General features: G+C 36.0%; 1 protein-coding gene across 1 annotated transcript in view; it reads left to right on the top strand.

Annotated features, from left to right (window-relative positions):
* The window catches only part of LOC114242067 (uncharacterized), a 173508-nt gene that overhangs the window by 104052 nt on the left and 45126 nt on the right, over window positions 1-24330 (top strand). The window contains exon 2 of the mRNA XM_028173073.2: window positions 17010-17160. Within this exon, the coding sequence (XP_028028874.2) occupies window positions 17010-17160 (151 nt within the window). The remainder of the gene's footprint in view (window positions 1-17009; window positions 17161-24330) is intronic.

Here is a 24330-nt window from a genome sequence, read left to right as displayed (position 1 = left end):
TCACATATTTTTGACAAGTCCGACATTTTTAAGACCGTGTTGCCAGACTATGATCTTAAAGCTACGTTCCGTGACATCATAGCGAACAAACTACTTTGGTTTCTAAAAGTATTTTTGTAATACCACGTAGAAGAATTCAAAAAATTCAAGCCTTTTGTTGTAACTTATGTAACTCGACCCTATAACCCACTGCACCACACACATAACATGTGGTGCGTGAAAATCGTTAATGATCATGTTGTTCTCACAAACCATTCTGTATTTGCCATTGCCGTTTGAACCTAAATACAAAGCAATACAAGTTAGAGTCGTTTGTAAACTGAAAGCCTTTTAAAATGGGAATTTTAAAAGAACTTAACAAGGCCGAACTTCATTCAATATTATACGCTGGCTGCGTGTCGGTCGCATAACAAGAATGCTAATGTTGCTTCGATCAAAGTGGCACTAAAACTGATCGAATACTTATTGTTCACTAAATTTGACAAGACAAAATGTTATTTATCATCATCGTTATGAAATACGTAAGTTTACTGGTAAACAAGGATCAGCACTGTTTGCTGTGGGGTGTTATGTGTATTTTCAGAATGATCAGCTACAATAATGCTGCCATTATAGTTTGCATCTTAAACAAGATTTCAATTGAAACTAGTGCAAATAAACAAATAATCATCATCATAGTCGGTTGCTCTTGGCGGAGCAGTCGTGGTCATGTGGAATTCTTGCTTATTAAAGTCTTGACAGAAGTTTTCCATAGTTTGCGAATTGAGGCTTGGCGCACGCACTCGTTAAGTGGAGTGTTAGTAAGGTCTTTCACCTGATCAGTCCAGCACATGGGGGATTCTTCCACGGGATCTCTTACCAAACAAATAGTAACTAACCAATAAATATAATAAACCCAGTAAATGTTTTTTTTTATTTCCCTTGTAGGCGAACGAGCATACGGCCCACTTGATGGTGAGTGGTTACAGTCGCCCATGGACTTCAGCAATGCCAGGGGCAGAGCTAAGCCGCTGCCTACCGCTTAATACTCTCCACAAGCCTCGTATGAAGAAGGACATGCGTCATAGCGCTCGGGAAACATGGAGGGGAGCTCATTCTATAGCCGGATGGTACGTGGCAAAAAATACCTCTGGAAACACACTGTGGACGATCGCAGTGGCTCCAGGTAGTATGGATGAACTGTACTCCGGTGGCGGGCGGTGCGATGGTAAAAACGAGATTACGGTATGATCTCGAACAATTCCTCAGAGCACTCCCCATGAAACATATGGTACAAAATACAGAGGGAAGCGAAGTCCCTCCGCAGACCCAGAGATTCCAAACGATCCGTGATAATGGGATTATCGAATCGTTTATGCTTTAATTATAATAATTTTCTATAAATTTTATTTATCTTATTTAGAAATCGCTTCTCGAAGCACCAAGACAATCGTGCAATTAGGTTTTCTTTGATCACTTCAACGTTAGGGTGTGCTTACATTTTTTTAAGCGTGAAAGATTTAACAACCCTTGTCATCTTAGACAATATCCCGGCCGTCATTCGCAGTGAGATTCTAGCTATTGCGGAAAGAATTGATTCGGAATACTAATGTAATATCCCAGAACGGTTCCTAATCATCCTTGCTATTCGCTCCCAACTTTGTGAAGCGTAACCGGTATCTGGTATCAGGAATGTACCTAATATGAGGCAAGAATGACTCATCAACGTGTTATGCGTTCGGTGCGTATCTCCAAAAGAAAATTTCAATATGAGACGCCCGTTACACCGTTTCGAATGGGAGTTGACGTATATGATATATGAATAATAATACGAGCTTTAGCTATAAAGTATACAATATTTTAAACTCAATACTTTGATACTGGTGGTAGGACCTCTTGTGAGTCCACACGGATAGGTACCACCACCCTGCCTATTTCTGCCGTGAAGCAGTAATGCTTTCGGTTTGAAAGGTGGGGCAGCCGTTGTAACTATAGTGAGACCTTAGAACATATCTCAAGGTGGGTGGCGCATTTACATTGTAGATGTCTATGGGCTCCAGCGACCACTTAACACCAGGTGGGTTGTGAGCTCGTACACCCATAAAAGCAACAAAAAAAAAATTTTTTGTGGTGTTAGCCATAAGAACATAAGATGTTTGACATATGCCTGAATCTCGCTTACGACATTTTCAAGATAAGCTTGCATATAAATAAGCTCCGAACAACAATATTCGGAACGTCGATCTGCCGAGCAATGTCACTCACTCGGTGGAAGATCTTCCCTTTGTCGTATACCTCAACAATATTCAATGGCAATAGATGTTCGTATATTTGACTCGAGTTATAACTTCCTGATGCGTTTTCATATGTTTTTACGCTATTAATGAATATTATAATTTACGAATTGCCTGATTACGGGATAAACATGAATGCTTCGTCTTTTAGATGTCGGCTAAACGGAATAAGGAAAGCATCAGAAGCACGAAGGATCGGAATTTTCCTGTTAAGAAACAAAAGCGTACTCGCTTCGGTGTGAAAAGCAGGGAGATTCTGGCCCAAATTGTTTCGTAGAATAAATAACGTTCCTTATCTTTGCTTTCATTCCTGTTTATATCTTTTTATTTTGACTTTACATTGTAAGCCTGTTCTGCAATATGTCAACGCGAGCGCCTTGTTTTATAGCAATTTCATCTCGTATTTTTATATTCTTGAATAATTTTATGATCCGTTTTGTGTTTTACCACCTTGTGCCGGAGGTTACAGGCCCGAAGATCGAATATCCCGGTGGGATGAGGAAAAGTTAAATTGACTCGTCCCGGTCTGGTTGTGCCGGAGTAGGTCGGTCACCAGTCCGCCAAGCTTGTTCGTTATTACAATGAACATTAACAACGTTTTCGTTTACATAAACAAATGAAGTATGGTTTGCCCGCTTTGAGATGCAACGGTGTTTCGCGAATCTATATATTAATACGTGAAGCAAAAACTTTGTATCCCTTTTTACGAAAATTGCGCGGACGGAGGAGTATGAAATTTTCCACACTTATAGAGAATATAGAGAAGAAGTGCACAATGCTAATATTTTTTAAAAATAATGCATAAAAGATACATTAAACCAATAAAGAAAACATTACAAACACTACATACCATGTATTTGACGCACACACGCATGCATATTATTTATTTATCGTCAAACTTTTGTTCTTGACGTCTGTGATCAAATGGAGAATAGATTAAATATTGTTTATATTTTTTTATAGTGTAGTCTTGGCGAAATTTGTGATTATAGAAGTATAAAATACAATCATAATAGTGTACAAACTTAAAATTCCAATTAATTATAGTCGAATTTCGACTACTGCCGGACCTCTAGTATAGTGAATTTGACAAACGCTGCTGCTAACTCGGATGACGTGTTAACCGTTCTGTGACACAGAATCGAGATATTATTCAATGTGCGAATTTCGAATATCTCTTTATTACTACAACAACAATAAAAAAAAAAAAGAATTTCCCACTCGAGATTTCATCTTAGCCGTTTGGTTCAAAGAATCTTCGAAGGAATCGAACGAAATTGGATTAGGGAAATCTGAGTTTTTTTTTATCAACGACACACAAATAGTTTGTGCTTATCGTAGCGGAAGAAAATCTGGCAATCGGGACGAACAAACAGAATTCGTACGAGAAAGAAAAACGGGACTAAGAGAATTGTAGCGATAGATATCTGGGGACGCGATGAATAAACAACAGATGTTTATGTCAGTTTCCCTGGAGGGACCCAGCGCGGGTCGAATTTATAAATAATCAATTCGTGTATGTGCCATTTTCTATTAAAGCGGATACACGCGTCGGAGAATCTCTTTTAATAGTCAAGTGCTTGAAGTTCCAAAAAATACTCTTTTTTTAGGAAAAGGTGACTGACTATTTACTGGTTAGTGATATAAGAAGGTCGTTTGTTAATGTAGTGGGACTGCAAACTGGTAGCGGTTTTATTATGAATCAAGAATGCGGTTCAGTTTGAAATGCAAGGTATCCAACGAAATGATGACATTGACAAGGTGGACCACATGTTGCTTCCGGGAACCCGTCGAGCACTCAACTCACGAGTTCGTAAATAAAAAACCACCAGTTTTACATTCAATAAGTCTACTTGAGCCGACTGGTATTGCAAGAGACGATGGTAAGAGACCGGACGGTGTGAGTTTGATTCCATGGAAATTGGGCCGGGTGCTAGTTAGTATGGGATGCAACTTGTTCAGATACGCTAGCCCCTTCCCATCTACATGGAACCAACTACAGAGCTGGTGCGGCTTGCGAAACGGCTGAAAAAGCCAAAGCATGCAAGTACAGGGGTCTAGGCTCCGCATATGTTTTTGTCCCATTCGGTGTCGAGACCCTTGGTCCGTGGGGTCTTAGCACTATAAGCCTTTTTAAGGAAATATCAAAAAGGTTAGTCAACATTACAGGAGACCGAAGAGCTGGCAGCTACCTTGGACAAAGAATTAGTTTAGCTATTCAAAGGGGGAACGCTGCCAGTATCTCCGGAACTTTGCCTAAAGGAACTCCTTTTAATAATATATTTTTGTTATTATATTCGTTTTTTAATTATAAGAATTTCTTTGAAAATTCATTATCAAAACATGTGAAAATAAAACATTAACCTACCAATCACGAGCTTCTTATCTATTTTATTAATAGCGTATAAATTGTACCGCACACAACAGGGGGTCCAATAAAAATGCAGCGAGTGCCAATTATTTTTAAACAACTCTTAGGTTTAATTGGATTAAAGTGGAGTGTACGTAGGGCTCCCGAAGGTAATAAAAAACAGGAATGCACAGTGCTATTCAATGCCAGACCGGGGAGCCACTCCGCTAAAACTACGGACTTGATTGTCCAGACGTCTGTTTGTAATTAATGTTGGGTCTGTTACTACTACGATGCAACCATTCCTCGTTAGGTTTCAAAGCGCTTCGAATTGAATTATTTTGCTTTATTTTTCGTTTGCATTTTGTGGTGATATTGTTTAGGTGATAATACTTTTTTTTCTCTAATACTTAGCCGATTTAAACTAAGAAACCATTGGAATTAATGTATTAATAATGATTCGTTTAATATCAACTTTTAGTATCAAAGCAAGCTCGAAATAAGAAAATTTCTTTGAAGGCTGCGCACAAAAATACAAGCGTAAAACTTACTTATTTGCTGTGTGATTAATCATTTAATTTGATTACAATATTATCTAGACAAAGGGAATGAGATAAAACGACTGAACGTAATTCTTTGTTTGTCCAAATGGCCATTTAAAAGCGTTTCGCGTTCATGACCAGAAGATAATGTCACTTAATCTTTGTTGTCCTTGTTTTTTTTTTGGTTGATGAAAATTACCTCTCTCTGCCGTTACATGACTAGCGAAACGTCTGCTTTGGCTGTAGGCGCTTTTAAGCTCCGAAGGATACATTGAATTAGATTTTTTTTAAACATTTATTTTGTCCGTTAATTATATTTTTACTCTAACGTGCGCATATTGTAAGTATTTAACGTGAAGTGATTTGATTTTTCATTCGTTAATGGTAAAAGATTGTTTTTTTTTGTCCGGATAAAATAAAATCAGTTATTTCCATAGTATCAATCAGTATTCATGTTGTGAGATTTTTTGAGGTAATTATCAGTGCCCTTACAACGCCATAACCGTGCCCAATACTTTTCACGACCACACATTTGAAACCTATAATTTATTGAAAGATGCTTTTCCGAACTGCAATAATAAATGTGTTGTTTATTCTATTTAATTTACTACGGACTCTTATATGAGATATATTAAAAGTGTAAGTAATATAACTATTTGCTACGACACGTGTGAAACAAACAAAATATTATATGAATATAATTATATTTATCTTGCATTACGTAATGAAATAAAAATTAAATACGATTTACGTCGTTGTAAATAATTCTATACCATTTCGGAATTCGAATGTTTGATTAAAAATTTAAATCGGTCATCCAATAAAACGGCTGATTCGTTATCCAATAACGTTTAATCAACAGAACTCGATACGATTTCAACAGAACCATCGTATGAATCGGAATGTATTCAAGTGGGCCTCGTCCGCTCGCCCCTAGCTTTCTTTCAGTTTCCGAAAGATGCACCCGTCTAATGGAAAATCCATTTATGCTGGAATACTTGCTACTCGAATACTCCTACTAAAATAAGATCTTTAAAACTCCGCTTTCCGGGAAACACAAACACAGGGAACGCTCCAGGGTGAATGAAATCAATGAACCGGCAAACATATTACACCGTCTGATACCTAAGAGTTTCGCCATTCACTAATTTTGTTGATTTAAGATTATAGTATTATTGTTCTACTATATTTATTTTAAATCTTATCACTACATAGTATAAAACAAAGTCACTTTCTCTGTCCCTATATCCCTATGTATGCTTATATCTTTAAAACTACGCAACGGATTTTGATGCGGTTTTTTTTAATAGATAGAGTGATTGAAGGCGAAGGTTTATATGTATAATAACATCCATTAAATAGTGGAGAAATTAATAATAAATTACAGTTTCCGAAGCGAAGCGAGAGCGGGTCGCTAGTTAATTAATAACTTTAAAGAAACACTATATACAAATAGATAGCCTTTTTTTCCCTACCTATGCTGATAGCCTTGAGAGGTTATGTCAGCTTACCCTAGCGTGTGTAGGTGAGCTCACGGGGCTCAAACCGGAGGGTTGCTAACACTGACCCTAGCAAGAGCAGTGCTTCGCAGAATCTACCACCGGATCGGAAACGCGACCCACTGAGAAGATCCGGCGAGAAACTCAGTGGGCTGTGTCTGTGGTTTAATTCGCTCGTCGAGCCCTTCGCCACAAGCGACGGGTTCGACGAGGGCGGTGACCGGTGCTTGTAGTGCCTAAAAGTACCGTTAATGGATCAGGAGGATCCGTGATGAATAGATAGCCGCTGATGGCGATGTCTACGACACAAGTCACCAGTGGGTAGGACTCCAGAGTGAGAAACCACACAGTGCGCGCAGTATCGTGAATGGCTGCCTTCTGTATCAGGTCTCTAACCCAGCTGGATAACGAAAGTTTCTTAAGGTGTTAATAAAAATTTTTAGCTATCAAACCGTGTAGCGACACAACTATTGGAACGATGATTGTTGTATCAATATGCCATATGGCGGTAGTTTCGTGGGCCAGGTCTAAATATTTTATTATTATCATTATTATAAAACTATATGTTTTTTTATTATACTTTTGAACACCGTGATTAGCATGTGTAACATTTGTTCGAACAATAACAATACACGAATCCGTGATTTGTGGCCAAAAATAATTAAAGGTCGTATCGTATTTGTCCTCTGTCAATGTTGTCAATTTACCGATTTTTTTACACACACCTATATCACATAAAGTGTAACATATGAAATAATACTTATGAATATAATTACAATATGAATAGAACTTGATTGAAATTTCATTTTAAACGTTACGATAAAAACATTTCACTAAAATCATGATATATTTACGACGGACGACGATCAAAGGCAGAACAGAAATTTGTTTTTCGAGATCAACATTCACAGTGAGAGCGTAGTCATTGGCCGCATAATCAACCCTTTGACGTGAGCGTATTTTTCATCTGCACGAGACAAGTCAAAGGAACGCAGTAGAAGCGTATTGTATTAATCAGCGGTACTGGAACTAATTTGAAATACGGCCAGACACTGACGAGGCGGAATCCTCTTTTCTATTAAACCATTCTTGGAGTCAGCGCTGCGGCTAATAAGCATTCAAGCGGCCTTCATTAAGCCACGCCAGACGAGGGGGGAGTTTCATTGATTCAATCCAGCTCTGTATTAAAGGTAAATTGGTCAGAAACGAATATGTAAAATTGAGAGCACGAAAATTGAACCTGCAGAAATAGCCGTGAAGCAGTAATGCGTTTTGGTTTGTAAGGTGCGGTAGCCGTTGTGATCTTAAAACTCATATCTCAAGGTGGGTGGCGGCATTAACGTTTTAGATGTGTATGGGCTCCGGTAATTACTTAACACCAGGTGGGCTGTGAGCTCGTCCACCCATCTATGCAATAAAAAAATAAAAAATCGAAATTAAGTGCGTACCTAGAAACCATTAACCATTATGACGTATTTTCATTTCTCAGAAATTGTTTACGTTATAAAATATTTGATAATAAATTGTTTAAATAAATAAATATATATATAATAATAAACTACAATAAACAGCAGGGAATAGAGTGCAAAGCAGGTTTCCAATAGCAGTAGGAATTCAGCGTATTTCATTGAATTCACAGCTTTTACTATATTGGTTTTCGTGGCTCTTAACTCACAAGCTTCGACGAAATAGATTTTCGCATCCCCGTACGCGTCCAATGGTCTTTTAACTTATTTTCGAAGAGGCCATTGTAGTGAAATGAAAAGTTTGATTTTCTTTTCAAATAGCATTATGTGTACGTTATTTCTCGAGTAGTTGAATTCAATAGCAGTCGACCTACATAAAAGTATTAATGTGCTCATTTTAATATCCGCCCACGCGTTAAGAATTCCCTCGTCACGTTCCTACGAATAATATGATACTTATTACCAAAGGAATGTTTGCAATGAAGCTTAATTAATAAATAAAAAATAAATTTAATTCAGTCTACTTGAACGGAGATCCAACCGAACTCGTCCCGAACCTGGGTCCTTAAGATTAACTAATACAGTAGTGCCTCCTACACATAAGCCTAGATAATTTCCATCGATCGGTTCTTTACGCTTTTGAAAATATCTTAAGTATTTAATATCTTGAGTTTTAAGGGCACGATAGATAAAGTAACCAATGGGAAAGTTATATAACTTTATTATCTATAGTTGTATATTAGTTATATGACTATATATAACATTTTAGTTGTTGAAATAAATATACTGTTTAAAAATCGCCCCATTATAATTATATAATTAAACATAGTACTGATATTAACGTAATATACCTCATAGAACCACAACATTCCCTTAAAAAAAATAGCGATTTTTTTATTTCATTTGGCTTGGATTTCTTTTTTTGTTGCATAGATGGGTGGACGAGCTCACAGCCCACCTGGTGTTAAGTGGTTACTGGAGCCCATAGACATTTACAATGTAAATGCGCCACCTACCTTGAGATATAAGTTCTAAGGTATAGTCACAACGGCTGCCCCTGCCCTTCAAACCGAAACGCATTACTGCTTCACGGCAGAAATAGGCAGGATGGACCGACGAACTCACAATTCGCGTGTTTAATTACGTGAATTATGCATTGCCTCAAGTGACGATTCGGATACATTTTACAATTGCCCGGCTGCTGAGTTCAAGACACAGCTCACAATGAATCATTTATATTCTTCATCCAAGCCGATTAATTCAGAGTCAGCTTTCAACTCGAACACAATGACAGTTATAATAACGATAATTTATATTTACTGTAACTTTCCAAGTTATTGTATTCTAATTATGACGATGCGTAGGTTTTAATGCAAATCCTTTTCATAATCTCAATACCTGTATTTTTTTCAATAGCCAGTTTGCGTCTGTATAAATCCGACCAGCACGATTACTTCAGCAAATATATATCTATTAATATAATAACTACGCAAATTACCACAATGACGTTAGTTTTATTTATGAAACTTTTTTTAGACAGGGATTTACTAAATCACTACATAGTATAAAACAAAGTCGCTTTCTCTGTCCCTTTGTATGCTTAAATCTTTAAAACTACGCAACGGATTTTGATGCGGTATTTTTTTAATTAACATACATTAAATAGTGGAGAAATCAATAATAAATTACAGATTCCGAAGCGAAGCGAGGGCGGGTCTCTAGTATAATATAATAACTATAGAAATTAACACAATTGCGTTAGTTTTATTCATTAATTTTTTTTTAGACAGGGTTTAACTAAATGTGAAATATAGTTCAACGACTCTATTCAGGGATTAAATTAGAGTATCATAATATGTAGTATGATATAGAGATAGCCACAGCCCTAATTTCTGATTGCTATCTTTCTTATTTTACGTATTCCTTACTTACGTTTTTTACTTAGTATCAAATATGTCAAATATAGTTATCAATCTAATCATTTTCCTTTTAATTTTTGATATTTACAGGAATGTAATTGGTGTCTTTTCCTTTATAATTACATACTGTATAATTCTTTATGGAGGAGTCTAAACTTGGTCATCTATAATATTCGGTTCAATTATATCTAAATAATTATAGACCAATTCTTTTTTGCATTCATAATGATGTGTTCTCGAAATATTTAAAAAAATGTTCAGTCAAAGACTTTCAAGTTCTAAACATATAAGTTAATGTTTTGATTAGATCTGAATAATTTACAGAAGTTATTATTATCTCATCTATATATTAATACGTCAAGGAAAAACTTTGTATCCCTTTTCACGAAAATTGCGCGGACGGAGGAAAATGAAATTTCCCACACTAATAGAGAATATAGAGAAGAAGTGCACAACGCTAATATTTTTTAAAATAATGCATAAAAGATACATTAAATCAATGAAAAAAACATTACACATACTACATACCATGTATTTGACGCAACACGCATACTATTTATTGTCAAACTTTTGTTCTTGACGTCTGTGGCCAAATTAAAGAGAATAGATTAAATATTGTTTGCCTTTGTTAATATTTTTTATAGTGTAGTCTTGGCTAAATTTGTGATTATAGAAGTATAAAGTACAATCATAATAGTGTACAAACTTACAATTCCAATTAATTATAGTCGAATTTCGACTACTGCGGGACCACTGGTTCGTTTAAAAACGTTGAATGTTCCGCCGAAATTTGTCGCAGAATCAACGGAGGAAAGAACGTTTTATATAAAGTAAAGATTGTAGATATTCCGCGAGGGTCGGTCACGTATCAGCAAGCTGGCGCCTTCAGCGTGCACCAGCCAGTCGGGTCTATCGGCAAATAGCGCGAAAAATTATACACTTTGGATTCACGTTCCGAAACGAGAGCAGGTTAGCGTTCGACTCGACTAAATCAATATGTAAAAGTTGCAATTTTATACCTTTAATTTTTATTTATTTATTGCTTAGATGAGTGGACGAGCTCACAGCCCTGATGTTAAGTGGTTACTAGAGCCCATAGACATCTACGACGTAAATGCGCCACCCACCTTGAGATATAAGTTCTAAGGTCTCAGTATAGTTACAACGGCTGCCCCACTCTTCAAACCGAAACGCATTACTGCTTCACGGCAGAAATAGGCTGGATGGTGTTACCTACCCGCGCGGACTCACAAGAGGTCCTACCACCAGTAAATATATAAATCATGCAAATCAATCATCATTTATATAGTACTTTAAATGGCATTACGTTCAAATATTTTCAATTTTCATAAAGCAATAGCCGTAGTCGCCCGCTTCACTGGGCATTTAAAATTAACATTATTATTTACTGTCATTATTATTAGGGAGTCCAACACTCATATAAATATTAGCCTATCCATTAAGTACATGTATTTTCTACTTGGATACCAAGTTTCAAGTCAATAGGATGCATGGTTCAGTAGTTATAACGGAACATCCGTCAAAATCACTGTAGATTTATATATTAGTATAGATACGACGTGGGATGTGTGTCCACTTATGGCAATTTGATTTCAATGGCTCAAATAAATTCTTCGATCGTTCTGGTTACTCGTAGAAAAATGTACTGTGTTTCTCTCACCAGTTTTATCTCCAAGTAACACTACAAAATTGCAAAATGCATTGGCTTTTTGTACGTCTTCGAGCAGTACACCGGTGGCTTAGCTCCACTCAATGTCGCCATAAATCCTGCAGCGCCGAGCCATCTACCACCGTAATCCGTGCGAGCTAGTCAGTTCCTGACTTCTGAAATACAGACTCGTGTAAACCAAAGTCTCCTTTCGGGACGCGAGCCGAGACTCATGTAATTTATGGCCTTTGATTTTCCAATTACGCCCAATCCTAACCTCATATTTCCTAAAATAAGTAAGACGCTTAGTTATAACACAGTCGCGGCAACATGAAGCCAAACCTGATTATGTTTTTAGTCTTAGATGCATTGATGAAATATCAATTTACTTTTAATTAAATTGATGTAAATTCTACTAATAAATATTTTAGCTTAGCATTAAAATTAATTCAGTTACTGACTATACATATATTAATTTTTTTTTATAGTGAACGATTATCAAGTATGGCGCCCCTCTTCACTGTTTTTTATTTTGGTTTTTACCTATTCTAGTAACCTTGAGAGGTTATTCTAGATTCACAGAACTAGAATTCACTGTGCGTGGTCCAAGATGCATTTGGAATAAACTAAAATTATATATGTATGAATCTTCGATATCTAAATCAAACCAAAATTTTCTTCAAACGAGGCTTGTGGAGAGTACTTAACGGTAGGCAGCGGCTTGGCTCTGCCCCTGGCATTGCTGAAGTCCATGGGCGACGATAACCACTCACCATCAGGTGGGCCGTACACACGGGCAATAAAAAAAAAATAAAAAAAAAAAATGTACTACAAAAATAAACAAACGTCCATCCTATCATTATTCTGTAAATTTAATACGCTATCAATCACGATGATTGATTAGTAACTTGATGTTTTTTATAAATTTATAATCAGAATATCTCAGTAGCTGTATTATAATGATCGTTTTATGCAAATAGCCGGCTCACCTGCCTCACGAATAATGGATTCATAAATTAATATATTTTATAAAATTTTATTATGAAATTATTGTAATAAAGTGTGATAATAAAATAAAGCTGTTCACGGTACTAATCTCGCTCGCACGTGTGTCGGTTCGTACTTATGTAACTTCTGCTTTAATCGCAAATCAGTAGATCAGATCAGTTCTAAAAATTTACAAGGATCAAATTTATTGAAATTGAGAAAGTATAAAAATATTGTTCAGTACATGCTTATTCAATGTTCCCAATGAGAATCATACAGTTTAATTTTATATGTAATTAATAAGAAACACGAATTAAAATAGACCAAGAAAACATGTAAAACTGCTACGGGTTATTTTTTTTTTTAATAAACTAATTAATACACGTTTCTGACCTCGAACTCTATGGATCTCAGGATGTATTAAGATCATTTAAATATGACATAAAATATAATCATTGAAAGTAAATAATATTTTCACCTACTTAACGTAAGCCCGTCCTTTGTGGATATATACAATATCAGGAAAACAGCTAAATTACTGTTTACTTGTTACCTGAACGTTTGAAATGTGTGGCATTTTATTAACACTGTTAACGTCAAGCTCAACGGGCTTACTGGTAATCACTGTAGTTTCCGAATAAAATATTTAAAACGATTAATAGTTTTCTCTTTGATATACCGCATATATAATATAAATACATATGTATGTATGTATATGTAAATGAAGCTCTCTTGGCCCTTCATTAATTACATTTAAATTTCCCGCGCATTAGCTTCGACTATCATAATAATATTATCTGTGGTGGAAGCTATGTTCATTCCATAATTGGATTTGCTCTCTGGCTTCGGACATTCAAAAATATAACGTGCTTTCTTAATAGATTAAAAAAACTTGCAGATTTAAAAAAGGGTGAAGCAATATCTTTCAATGTTGTTTCTCTTTGCAGGTTCGAAAATAATTATAATAATTGTAAGTGTAGAAATAAGTTAATAAAATAATAATAATAAAAAACTCTTTGCAGAGCAACAACTTGGTTCTTTGTTTCATTACAAAACACATTACATATATATATGCGACCTATGTCGAAATAGGTTTTCAGTAAGAAAAGCATAACCGATTTGACAGACTAGTCAAATTAACTGAAGCGAATGTTCGTTACGTCTTGTGTTTTCCTGCAATCGACACAAAGGTGAAAGCTATTCGCTTTACATTTCGTTTTTAAAAGACACGTATCTTTCATGAAAAAATAGTGCAGTTTTCAGGATGGATGTTAGAAAAAAAAAATCTTTCTTATTTTTTTATCAGTGTACGTGGCCATCTGATGTCAATTAATATGTATACCAAGAGAGACTTAGGTAGATCAAATTCACTTTCGCTTTTTTATTTTCTATGACAAATTTCATAATCTGTACTATCCTCTATGTTAATTTGGCGATTTAAAAACACATATATGCATGTTCAGATCATGACGTCTATAAAATACTGATGTTAGGACCTGTTGTGAGTCCGCACGGGTAGGTACCACCACCCTGCCTATTTCTGACGTGAAGCAGCAATGCGTTTCGGTTTGAAGGGCGGGGCAGCCGTTGTAATCATACTGTGACCTTAGAACTTATATCTCAAGGTGGGTGGCGCATTTACGTTGTGGATGTCTATGGGCTCCAGCAACTACTTAACACTAGGTGGGCTGTGAGCTCGTGCACCTATTTAAGCAATAAAAAAAATGTGTCTACGGGTGGTGCTTGTTAGTGTTTATTTGTGGGTAGATGCACGAACTCGTTTTATGTTAAGTGGTAACCGAAGACCCTGAACATCGCAGGGAGAATACCTCAGCCTATTTTGAGAAATATGATTGGAGCATTTGCAAGAAGCGTCAAAGGGACACTACTAATGATGTTGTTCGGAGCTCATTGCTGATATATAAGCATATTTTTCAAATGTCGTTAGCGCGATTCAGGTTCTTGCCAGATATCATCTATTCTATGATAGCTGTCGCTACACATTGAGCTATGGTTGCCTTTAAAACCGAAACGCATGTTTGCTTCGCATTACAAATATTCTGAACTGAGCTACTTATCAGAGCGATCACATACACACCTAATTGGTGTTTAAGGTAAAAATTAGAGAGTAAATTACAGACACTATAACTATGAATGGATTACGTACTTATCCATAAATGTTACTGAGTAACTAGTTTTCTATTGTAACTCATTTAAAAATATTTATAAATTTGCTCTAGTTCGATCAAAAATTGTATGCTCAATAGATGTTATAATGAAAAATTACTTTAGATATTAAGAATATTAAAAGTAGTAATGAATTAAATTTTAATATCGATTTGTGGTAACTCTCAACAGTTCACATATTATTCTGGTGTCGCTGACATCTCCGTGGCAGGGGTTGACAACCTGCTGTTAAAATGTCGTTAAACTTTCATAAAAAGCGAACAAAAAATGAAGCACATCTATTACAGGAATATGTGTATTTAATAACTGAAAGGCTATGTTTTTAGTTTCGTTATTCTTTGTTTAATAGTTAGATTTTCTTGAGAATAGTATTTCATTTCAATTATATAAAAATATGAGTTCTATTAGATATATTATTATACATATAACATTAATGCTTTTTTGACCGATTTCCAAATTAAAAGGTTCTCAATTCGAATGTTTTATTTATTTATTTGAAAGCCGCTGCTACTTATGTGGCCTTTTAAATTTTATTAAATCTAACCAATAGTCATCCTTAATAATACATACCTATTTAATTTACTTCGACAACATTGGTAAAATTATCGTTTTATTTCGGTTTTCTCTTTAGTGCAAACATTGTATTATTTGAAATAGAGAATTATTTTTTGTTTACTACTTTGGTTCCACAAGCTTTTGAATGCTGCTGTTGGTTATCGTGAGAGAAAAGTCGGCTGTGGTAACTCGATGAAACGATACAAGCTGTAAGATTTAGACGAATATTTATTCGTTCAAACAAAGTTTCACATGTACTTGAGCGTAAAGGGTATAATCGATCCGTACCACTTCAGAATTTTAAACCTTCGGTAGTTACAGGGTATGTCATAACAATAGTATGGCATATACTTCAGGGCCGTGTGTTGTGTGGCAATTAGGATGTGTAGATAGGCACATTGTAGCGCAATTATCTCAGTAGATATGAACTCTACCCGGGTACCGTTTGGAGCGATTATAAAATTGAGATCACGGGGCACCGTTTCCTTAGAGCAATTCTAAGTGCCCTAAGTGAAACTGAGTAGGCTACTTAGAATATGGGCTTTATTTACATATACACATACGTTCGGTTTCCTTCGATTCGCTTATCGGCCAGTTTCGTCAAATATATCGTACTCGCAATAAAACCTGCGGTGATAATTCGATTATTTAATTCTGAAAACCCCACCGTGTTTCATATGTATGTGTGTACCTTAAATTCGCTGCGTGCTACGGCACATAATCCCGACATTCGATAAAAGAACATAAAACTGTTCGTTTTCAATTTTACGAGGTTTTTGATGCAGTTCGATTTTATTAAAATCGTTACGTATAAAATATTATGATGACTCGTATCGAGAAATGTATAGGCTCTAAATAACACTATTTATAATATGTAAATGTACAACTATTATCAATTTCTGGAACTTTCTCAGCTTAGTCAAACGCGTCTAACTGTAGCGGTGGTGTTTGTTAGCTGTCTATTCATCATTTTCTTACCGTTTAAGCTAACGAGCAAAGATAATGTGCATTCTTTAGACAATTTGTAGCGGTATATATGACGTCATTGTGAAAAAATCGACAGAAGCCTGAGCTGAGTTACACACAAATTCAATATTTTTTTTATATAATTTCCGAATCACACCATATACAGATAGAAGATGGGTTTTTAGTCGTCTGTTATAACGTCTTTATCAATATCAGCGCCCGTTCGGTAATTGCTAGCTGCTATAGTGTCCAAATATTCTACGAGTCAAGACTTCATTACTTATCTGTTGAACCACCTTTCTAACGTACTCAATCGATTTACTTAATTTAAAAAAAATATAAAATTTTATAGTGAGTGTTATTTATAGAACAGCTATGGGAAAGCAAAAACAATACTATGTATAATTTTTCTTTTATTTGTAATTTTGTTATTGCTTAGATTGGTGGACGAGCTCACAGGTCTCAGTATAGTTATAAATATAGATATAAATCACCAATAATTGTACAAATCTAAATTTTAATCTCTCGACGAGAACAGAGTCATTGGTGAAGTTGTAGTGTGCTTTCATATTTTAATCCATGTCGTTTTGTTGCAGGGCTGTCACTGACACCTTTCGTGCGTCACTGGAGACCAGCGCACTACGAGCCGGTACTACCAAGCTGTCACCGGAGACGCCGCTACGCCCCGGAGCCAACAACGCCACCGTCCCCGCAGCCGCTGACACTGTCCTTCCACGCTCACAACAGGTGAACTAGTTCTGCCTACTGAATTAGTTAACTAGTTCGGTGAATCGAGTATATAACCCTTGAGGTTACTAGAATTGTTAGAAAAAAAAATCTGTTATGAGTACGATAGAAAAAAAAACTTATTTTTTTTATCACTGTACCTGGCACCCTGATGTCAATTAACATGTATACCAAGAGAGACTTAGGTAGATCGAATTTACTTTTTTTTTTTTTTCTATGACAAATTTCATAATCTGTACTATCCTCTATGTTCATTTGGCGATTTAAAAAAACATTATTATAACACATATGTTCAGATCATGACGTCTATAAAAATAATTTCACTTCTAATGCGTTTGCATTTTTTTCAATAATTTAAGGTAAGCTCAATCAAAACTAGGTCTATAGTAGAAATGGCATATTTTTTATTTTTTTTTTTTTATTGCTTAGATGGATGGACGAGCTCACAGCCCACCTGGTGTTAAGTGGTTACTGGAGCCCATAGACATCTATAACGTAAATGCGCCACCCACCTCGAGATATAAGTTCTAAGATCTCAGTATAGTTACAACGGCTACCCCACCCTTCGAACCGAAACGCATTACTGCTTCACCGCGGAAATAGGCGGGGTGGTGGTACCTACCCGTGCGGGCTCCCAAGAGGTCCTTAGAGAGTGATTACGCAAATTATAATTTTGCGGGTTTGATTTTTATTACACGATGTTATTCCTTCACCGTGGAAGTCAATCGTGAACATTTGTTGAGTACGTATTTCATTAGCAAAATTGGTACCCGCCTGAGATTCGAACACCGATGCATCGCGCTCAACACGAATGCACCGGACGTCTTATCCGTTAGGCCACGACGACTCAAAATGAATTCGTGAGCTCCACTTGGCATGTCATATTATCAAGAAATATTCATTACTAGCTTACCCGCGTCTTCTCTACGTGGTCAAGGAAAAGTGTCAGTGTAGTTTCCTGTGATAATAAGACGTTTTTTGGGGACAAAAAGTAGCTTATGCCACCATCCTGACCGAACAATATCACTTTTAGAAGTTATCTCAATATGTGAAAGAAGGACAAACAAACACACACACTTTCACATTTATAATATCAGTATGGATATATTGTCAAACGCCATACTAATCCGAAATATAATTGCAATCACTCTGTAATTAGTCAATCCAGAATAGATCTACGCGTATAACAGCGAAGTTCAAAGCGTGAACCATTGTGAGTGATAGCAACTTCATATCCAATTAAACGGCTTCTAATCGACATTATTGTTCGGTAAATGTAATCACGGCATATATTGGAATTCTAATTAATCTTCTAAACTACATAACTTCTATACTAATATATAAATCTACAGTGGTTTTTACGGATGTTCCGTTATAACTACTGAACCATGCATCCGATTGACTTGGAACTTGGTATCCATGTAGAAAATACATGTACTTAATGGATAGGCTAATGTTTATATGAGTGTTGGACTCCCTAATAATAATGACAATAAATAATAATGTTAATTTTAAATGCCCAGCGAAGTGGACGGATACAGCTAGTAATGTAATAAAATTGAAACAGTACTAATACATAAAAGACTACAAAATATTATAATTATTCATATCTGCTCGTTTGGTTTTTGATCGGACATTACGTAAAGACTACGGTACCGAATATATATATTTTATGTATAAACCTTATGAACACTGTTAAAAGTAGATATCTATATATCACTATATCTACAATAATCCGGAAATATAATAATTCTTAGTGAACCAATATACGGTGAGCTCCCGTTTCAAACATGCTCATTAATACTAAACATATAATATTGTATTCATGTCCTTACGATTATGAGTAACCATCGAGAAAAGCCTCAGACACAAAGTATTAAATGTTATTTGTCCGACGACTATTTGATTATAGTCGATATTATTTTATGATTATGATATTATTTTCTTCGGTTTTTTTTTATGATTCGTAGACATAATTAAAACCGTTTTTACGGTTTAATTTCGCCTTAAATCCTACGTCCCCGATCACGATAACTGTAAATAAATAAAACCAATTTTAATTATAATTCATGGATCCATCAAACATTCACATTCTTACTTTTACTGGTGGTAGGACCTCTTGTGAGTCCGCACGGGTAGGTACCACCGCCCCGCCTATTTCTGCCGTGAAGCAGTAATGCGTTTCGGTTTGAAGGGTGGGGTAGCCGCTGTAACTATACTGAGACCTTAGAACTTATATCTCAAGGTGGGTGGCGCATTTACATTGTAGATGTCTATGGGCTCCAGTAACCACTTAACACCAGGTGGGCTGTGAGCTCGTCCACACATCTAAGCAATAAAAAATAAAAAATAAATCTTAATAATTTCGGAATTTCCAAATCTAAACGATTTCACGAAGATTATTCAATTAATTAAAAAATCGTAAAACAAATATCAAGGAATGCTCTTTAAAGGTTCGCTATTAACAGAATATATTGAATGCAGTACATGCAACTTACTTAGAACATAATCGATCGCGTCCCAGACTAATCCATTTGTAAGCTGTGCTCTGCGGGACCGCACACCATTCCCTTAATTAAACCATTTCGGATTGATTCAGAACCTATTCAAGCCTCTTAACGTTTAAGTTAATAGACAACTATGGTATTTAGGCACGTATTCACCTATACTGCGAAAGATCAACAATTTAACGGCCGTCTGGTGTAGTGGTAAGTGACATGGTCACTACACAAGGGGGTTGCGGGCTCGAATCCCGCCAAGGGAAGATATTTGTATGATAAATATAAATGTGTTTTCCAGGGTTATGGATGTATATTAAATGTATGTATGTGTATAATAAAAATCTTACATTTATATCCGTTATCTGGTACCTGTAACACAAGTTCTTTACGAACTTATCACGGGACCAGTTAACGTGGCGAGTAAAAAAAAAAAAAGGTTGTCTCCACATTGTAAATGTTATGTTTTTACGTGACCACAAATCGGATATTTTGGTGTTGCCTTAATCGAAAGACTCGCATACGGCTTGCCAGAAGATTAATGTATAATGAGACGTTTCATAATCAAGAAAAAACGTAATGATATTTTCGGTCAACGAGCTCACGGTCTGTTCTAAAGTGATCACAGGAGTTCATAGACATCATAATCTGAATGCCCCCACGTACCTTGAGATATTAATTCTTCTTATAGTTAAGTCTTCATTGTTCGGTATAATAGCTATCCTATCCTTCCGTGTCGTATAATATGTTGAGTTGTAAAATGTTGTACCCTTTTTCATCTCATTTAATTTACTAGTTGTTTTCTGAATTAAATCTCATGAAAATGCGCTTATTTAAATGTTTATTTATAATTTTTGGGTTACCACCAAAACATTGATGTATGATATGAGGTATACATTTAATGAATAGAAAAAAACATATAGCGAATGATGTTAGTAAAATAATACGTGATAGTTTAAAACATAAAAAACGCGCTTTTGTAGCTAGCTAAATTAAAAAGTAGAACATATATTTTTTGAAGTTAAGTAACTAAGCAAAAAGTAATTTTATCGTAAAAAAAACAGTGGGGTGCTACATATAAATTATTGTAAATATTAAATTGACAGATATTGGTAAAAGCAGTCATTACAAAATATCTTAAAAATCGTAAACAGTACCAAAGCATAATTATAAAAGTTTGTATAGGTTTAGTAGATTCTGAAACTCAAGGCTTACTACACAATTGACCTTTTTTTCTCTGCACACAATGATATTGTTAAATACTTACTCACCTTACATTAAATGCTAACTAACGTAAAAAGAATTTAAAAAAAAACAGCTGTACTTAATGTAAAAAAGACGAGGAAGTCACGTTTTTAAATTCATCTCATATTTTTAATTATACAATCATTCAAATTGCAATGCTTATTTAATAAAACATAAGGGGTGTGTTGTATTGTACGAGTAATAGATAATCGAACTTGTTATTTATCTAAACGTAAAAACAAAATTGTCAGTTCCGCTGAATAAAATTAACATTTATAATAGCTACTGGAGTTGTCATACCCGATCCGGTGGATCGAATGGTAAACAGTCGACGTCGCCCTAAACACCTTATTACGGATCCTCCCGATCCATTAACGGTGCTCTTAGGTACCTCGAGCACCGGTTACCCTCCTCACCGAACCCGCTTGCGACGAAAGGCTCGACGAGTAAATTAACCCATAGACAGCCCACCGAGTTTCTCGCCGGACCTTCTCAGTGGGTCGCGTTTTCGATACAATGGTAGATTCTGCGAAACACTGCTCTAGCAAGGGCCAGCGTTAGCAACACTCCCGGCTTGAGCCCCGTGAGCTCACCTGCTAGTTCGGTGAATCTAGAATAACCCCTCGAGGTTACTAGTATAGGTTGAAAAAAAAACGGAGTTGATAGAGCTATTATGTACCTCTTATTTAATTGCCTTTGTAGGCAGACAAGCATACCGCCCACCTGGTGGTGAGTGGTTACCGTCACTCATGGACGTCAGCAATGCCAGAAGCAGTGCCAAGCCGCTACCTAGCGTTATCTTTCAAGCCTTCCTTTAACTTTATATAGTATAGTAAGCCATTATTGCTGATACTAAACAATGAAATTTACACACAGTAGCAAACTGTATTAACTTGAATCTAATACATCGGGTTTCCCGGTTCAGTGATCAGCGTGTCCTGTGACACATAGGCCTCTTCCAGCTGCTTCCATTCTTCTCTATTGGTAGCTTTTCTGGACCAGATTGTCCCTCCAATCATCTTGATATAATCTGTCCATCTTCTAGTTTGCCTACCTCTTTCTCTTTTGCCATAACGTGGCTGCCATTCTGTTATAATTTTAGTCCATTTCATTCTGCTTTCCCTTGTCATAAAATATGTCCTGTCCATCGCCATTTTAACTGTCTTAACTTAACTTTAGGTCGGCCTCAATTATCTCAATTATCAACAAAGTTAGACAATGTGGTGGTATTCACCAGTTCGTATTCATCGTGCGCCCCACTTTATAAATGGTAAGAGAGATAAGCGTGTTTACAACTGGCTGTTAAGAATAAGGTCAGTGCGATCATTCGATGTATGTATGTACGCTTGAGGAAGTGAGCAATCGTCGGCGTGATTACTGTTAACAGGTTAATCTGTATGAAACGATTTGTCAATAGTTGTTTGTGATCGCGAGCGAAGTATATTTGAAGAATCTCACTCGGCTACTGACTGTTTCTAGCGTAAAGCGATACTAATTTAAAACAATTAATTAGACGTAGAAAATCTGCGTCGCTAAGTTTCCCAATTATTATCTATATGTTAATACGTCAAGCAAAAACTTTGTACCCCTTTTTACGAAAATTGCGCGGACGGAGGAGTATGAAATTTCTCACACTTATAGAGAATATAGACGAGTGCACAATGCTAATATTTTTTTAAAAATAATGCATAAAATATACTTTAAATCAATAAAGAAAACATTACACACACTACCATGTATTTGACACAACACATACATAAAAATATACTCTTTATTTACTGTCAAGTGGGAAACTTTTGTTATTGTTAAAGTCTGTGGTCGAATTGAAAATACATTAATATTGTTTGTCTTTAATATTATTGATCTATAGTGCAGTTTTTGCGAATACTGTGTTTATATTATCGAAATATGATAGTGTTTGACAATAGAACCATAATAATGTTTAAACTTATAATTTCAATTAATTATAGTCGGATCTCGACTACTGCGGGGCCACTAGTTATTATATATTTTATGTATTTTTGTTTCATGAATTGCAATTTGACGGGAGCTGCTATTCAAGTCCCACTTTACCGAGACGCCGTATATCCCCCACCGCCAGCCGATCTTCAGTTACTAACATTGTATGTGATTCCAAAAACGTTTTTGAAATATAACTTAACAGACGAAATATAACTTGCGGCTTTGGAATGAGCTCCCCTCCAATGACATGTCCTTCTTCAAACGAGGCTTGTGGTGAGTATCAAGCGGTAGACAGCGGCTTGGCTCGGCCCCTGGCATTGCTGACTTCCATGAGCGACGGTAACCACTCACCATTAGGTGGACCGTATGCTCGTCTGCCGATACGGCAATATAAAAAAACAAAAACAAAAATATTTTTCTATACTATCATGCTAGGGTTCACCAGCTCTGTCAACTACCTTTGTTTCGGAAATCGATTCGAGTGTACCCTATTTATAATATATACTTAGCAATTAATATACAATGATTAAACCACATAATCATGCGGTTCTCGGCTTTGTGCCGCTAACGTATTGAAATTTCGATCGGAAACGATGACCGCGCGATGCCAATAGTCCAATAACTACTATAATGTAACGGAAATGTCACGCGTTCACTGCAATAACTGCCCGAGCGAAGGATTCACCGGAAACATTAGTGACGTGTGAATGCACGCTATTTAATAATCGATATATATATTTTTTTAATTATTTTGTAACGCACTTCCTGCTACCCAACTCAAAAAAGGTTATAAAAAACTTTTTCTTTCAATGAATAATATTTTTTTTTGTTGTCGACGGTTCATCCGGTTTTAAGTGGCTACTGGAGTTCGCAACGTGAATGCCACCACCCCCCGCCTTGAGAGGCGAAGTTAAAGTTTCAATTGTTGTATTATAGCGCCAGCTTTAAGCTGGAACGCGTAACTGCTTCCCGGCAGAGCTAGTAAAAATATAAAGCATATTGGAAGCAATGGCTCTTCAGAATACGCTTGACCATCAGAAGAATGTACAGTAAAGTAACTATTTCTCGATTTTGAAACGTATCAAAAATCTTTCTATCACATCGATGAAATAAGAAATCGAATTCTCTAAATTATTTGAAGAGGGTAATACAACATCAGCATTGATCTATGAGCGATGTAATCATTCAAATTGTTATTTACTTTTACTTCACCCTACTGTTGAATTTGAGGCGTCGGCAAATATCTGCTTTGATTTTGGTGAATTACTACCATTTTTTAGCTTTAAGTCACTGAGTAACTCCCTGTAATAGTGCAGTAATAAATTATAAAAACAATTTGCTTTATATTGCTGTTTTGTTAAATCAATCGATGTTGGTTTACCAAAATGTCACGTCACTACCATGGAACATCGATATTCAGTCGAATAATAAAAGCTAAGGCCAGGCTCAAAGTTCAACGGCACCA

This window comes from Bombyx mandarina, chromosome 09, assembly GCF_030267445.1.
Source record: "Bombyx mandarina strain Sakado chromosome 09, ASM3026744v2".
Classification (NCBI taxonomy): domain Eukaryota; kingdom Metazoa; phylum Arthropoda; class Insecta; order Lepidoptera; family Bombycidae; genus Bombyx; species Bombyx mandarina.
This window is presented reverse-complemented; position numbering and strand designations above follow the sequence as displayed.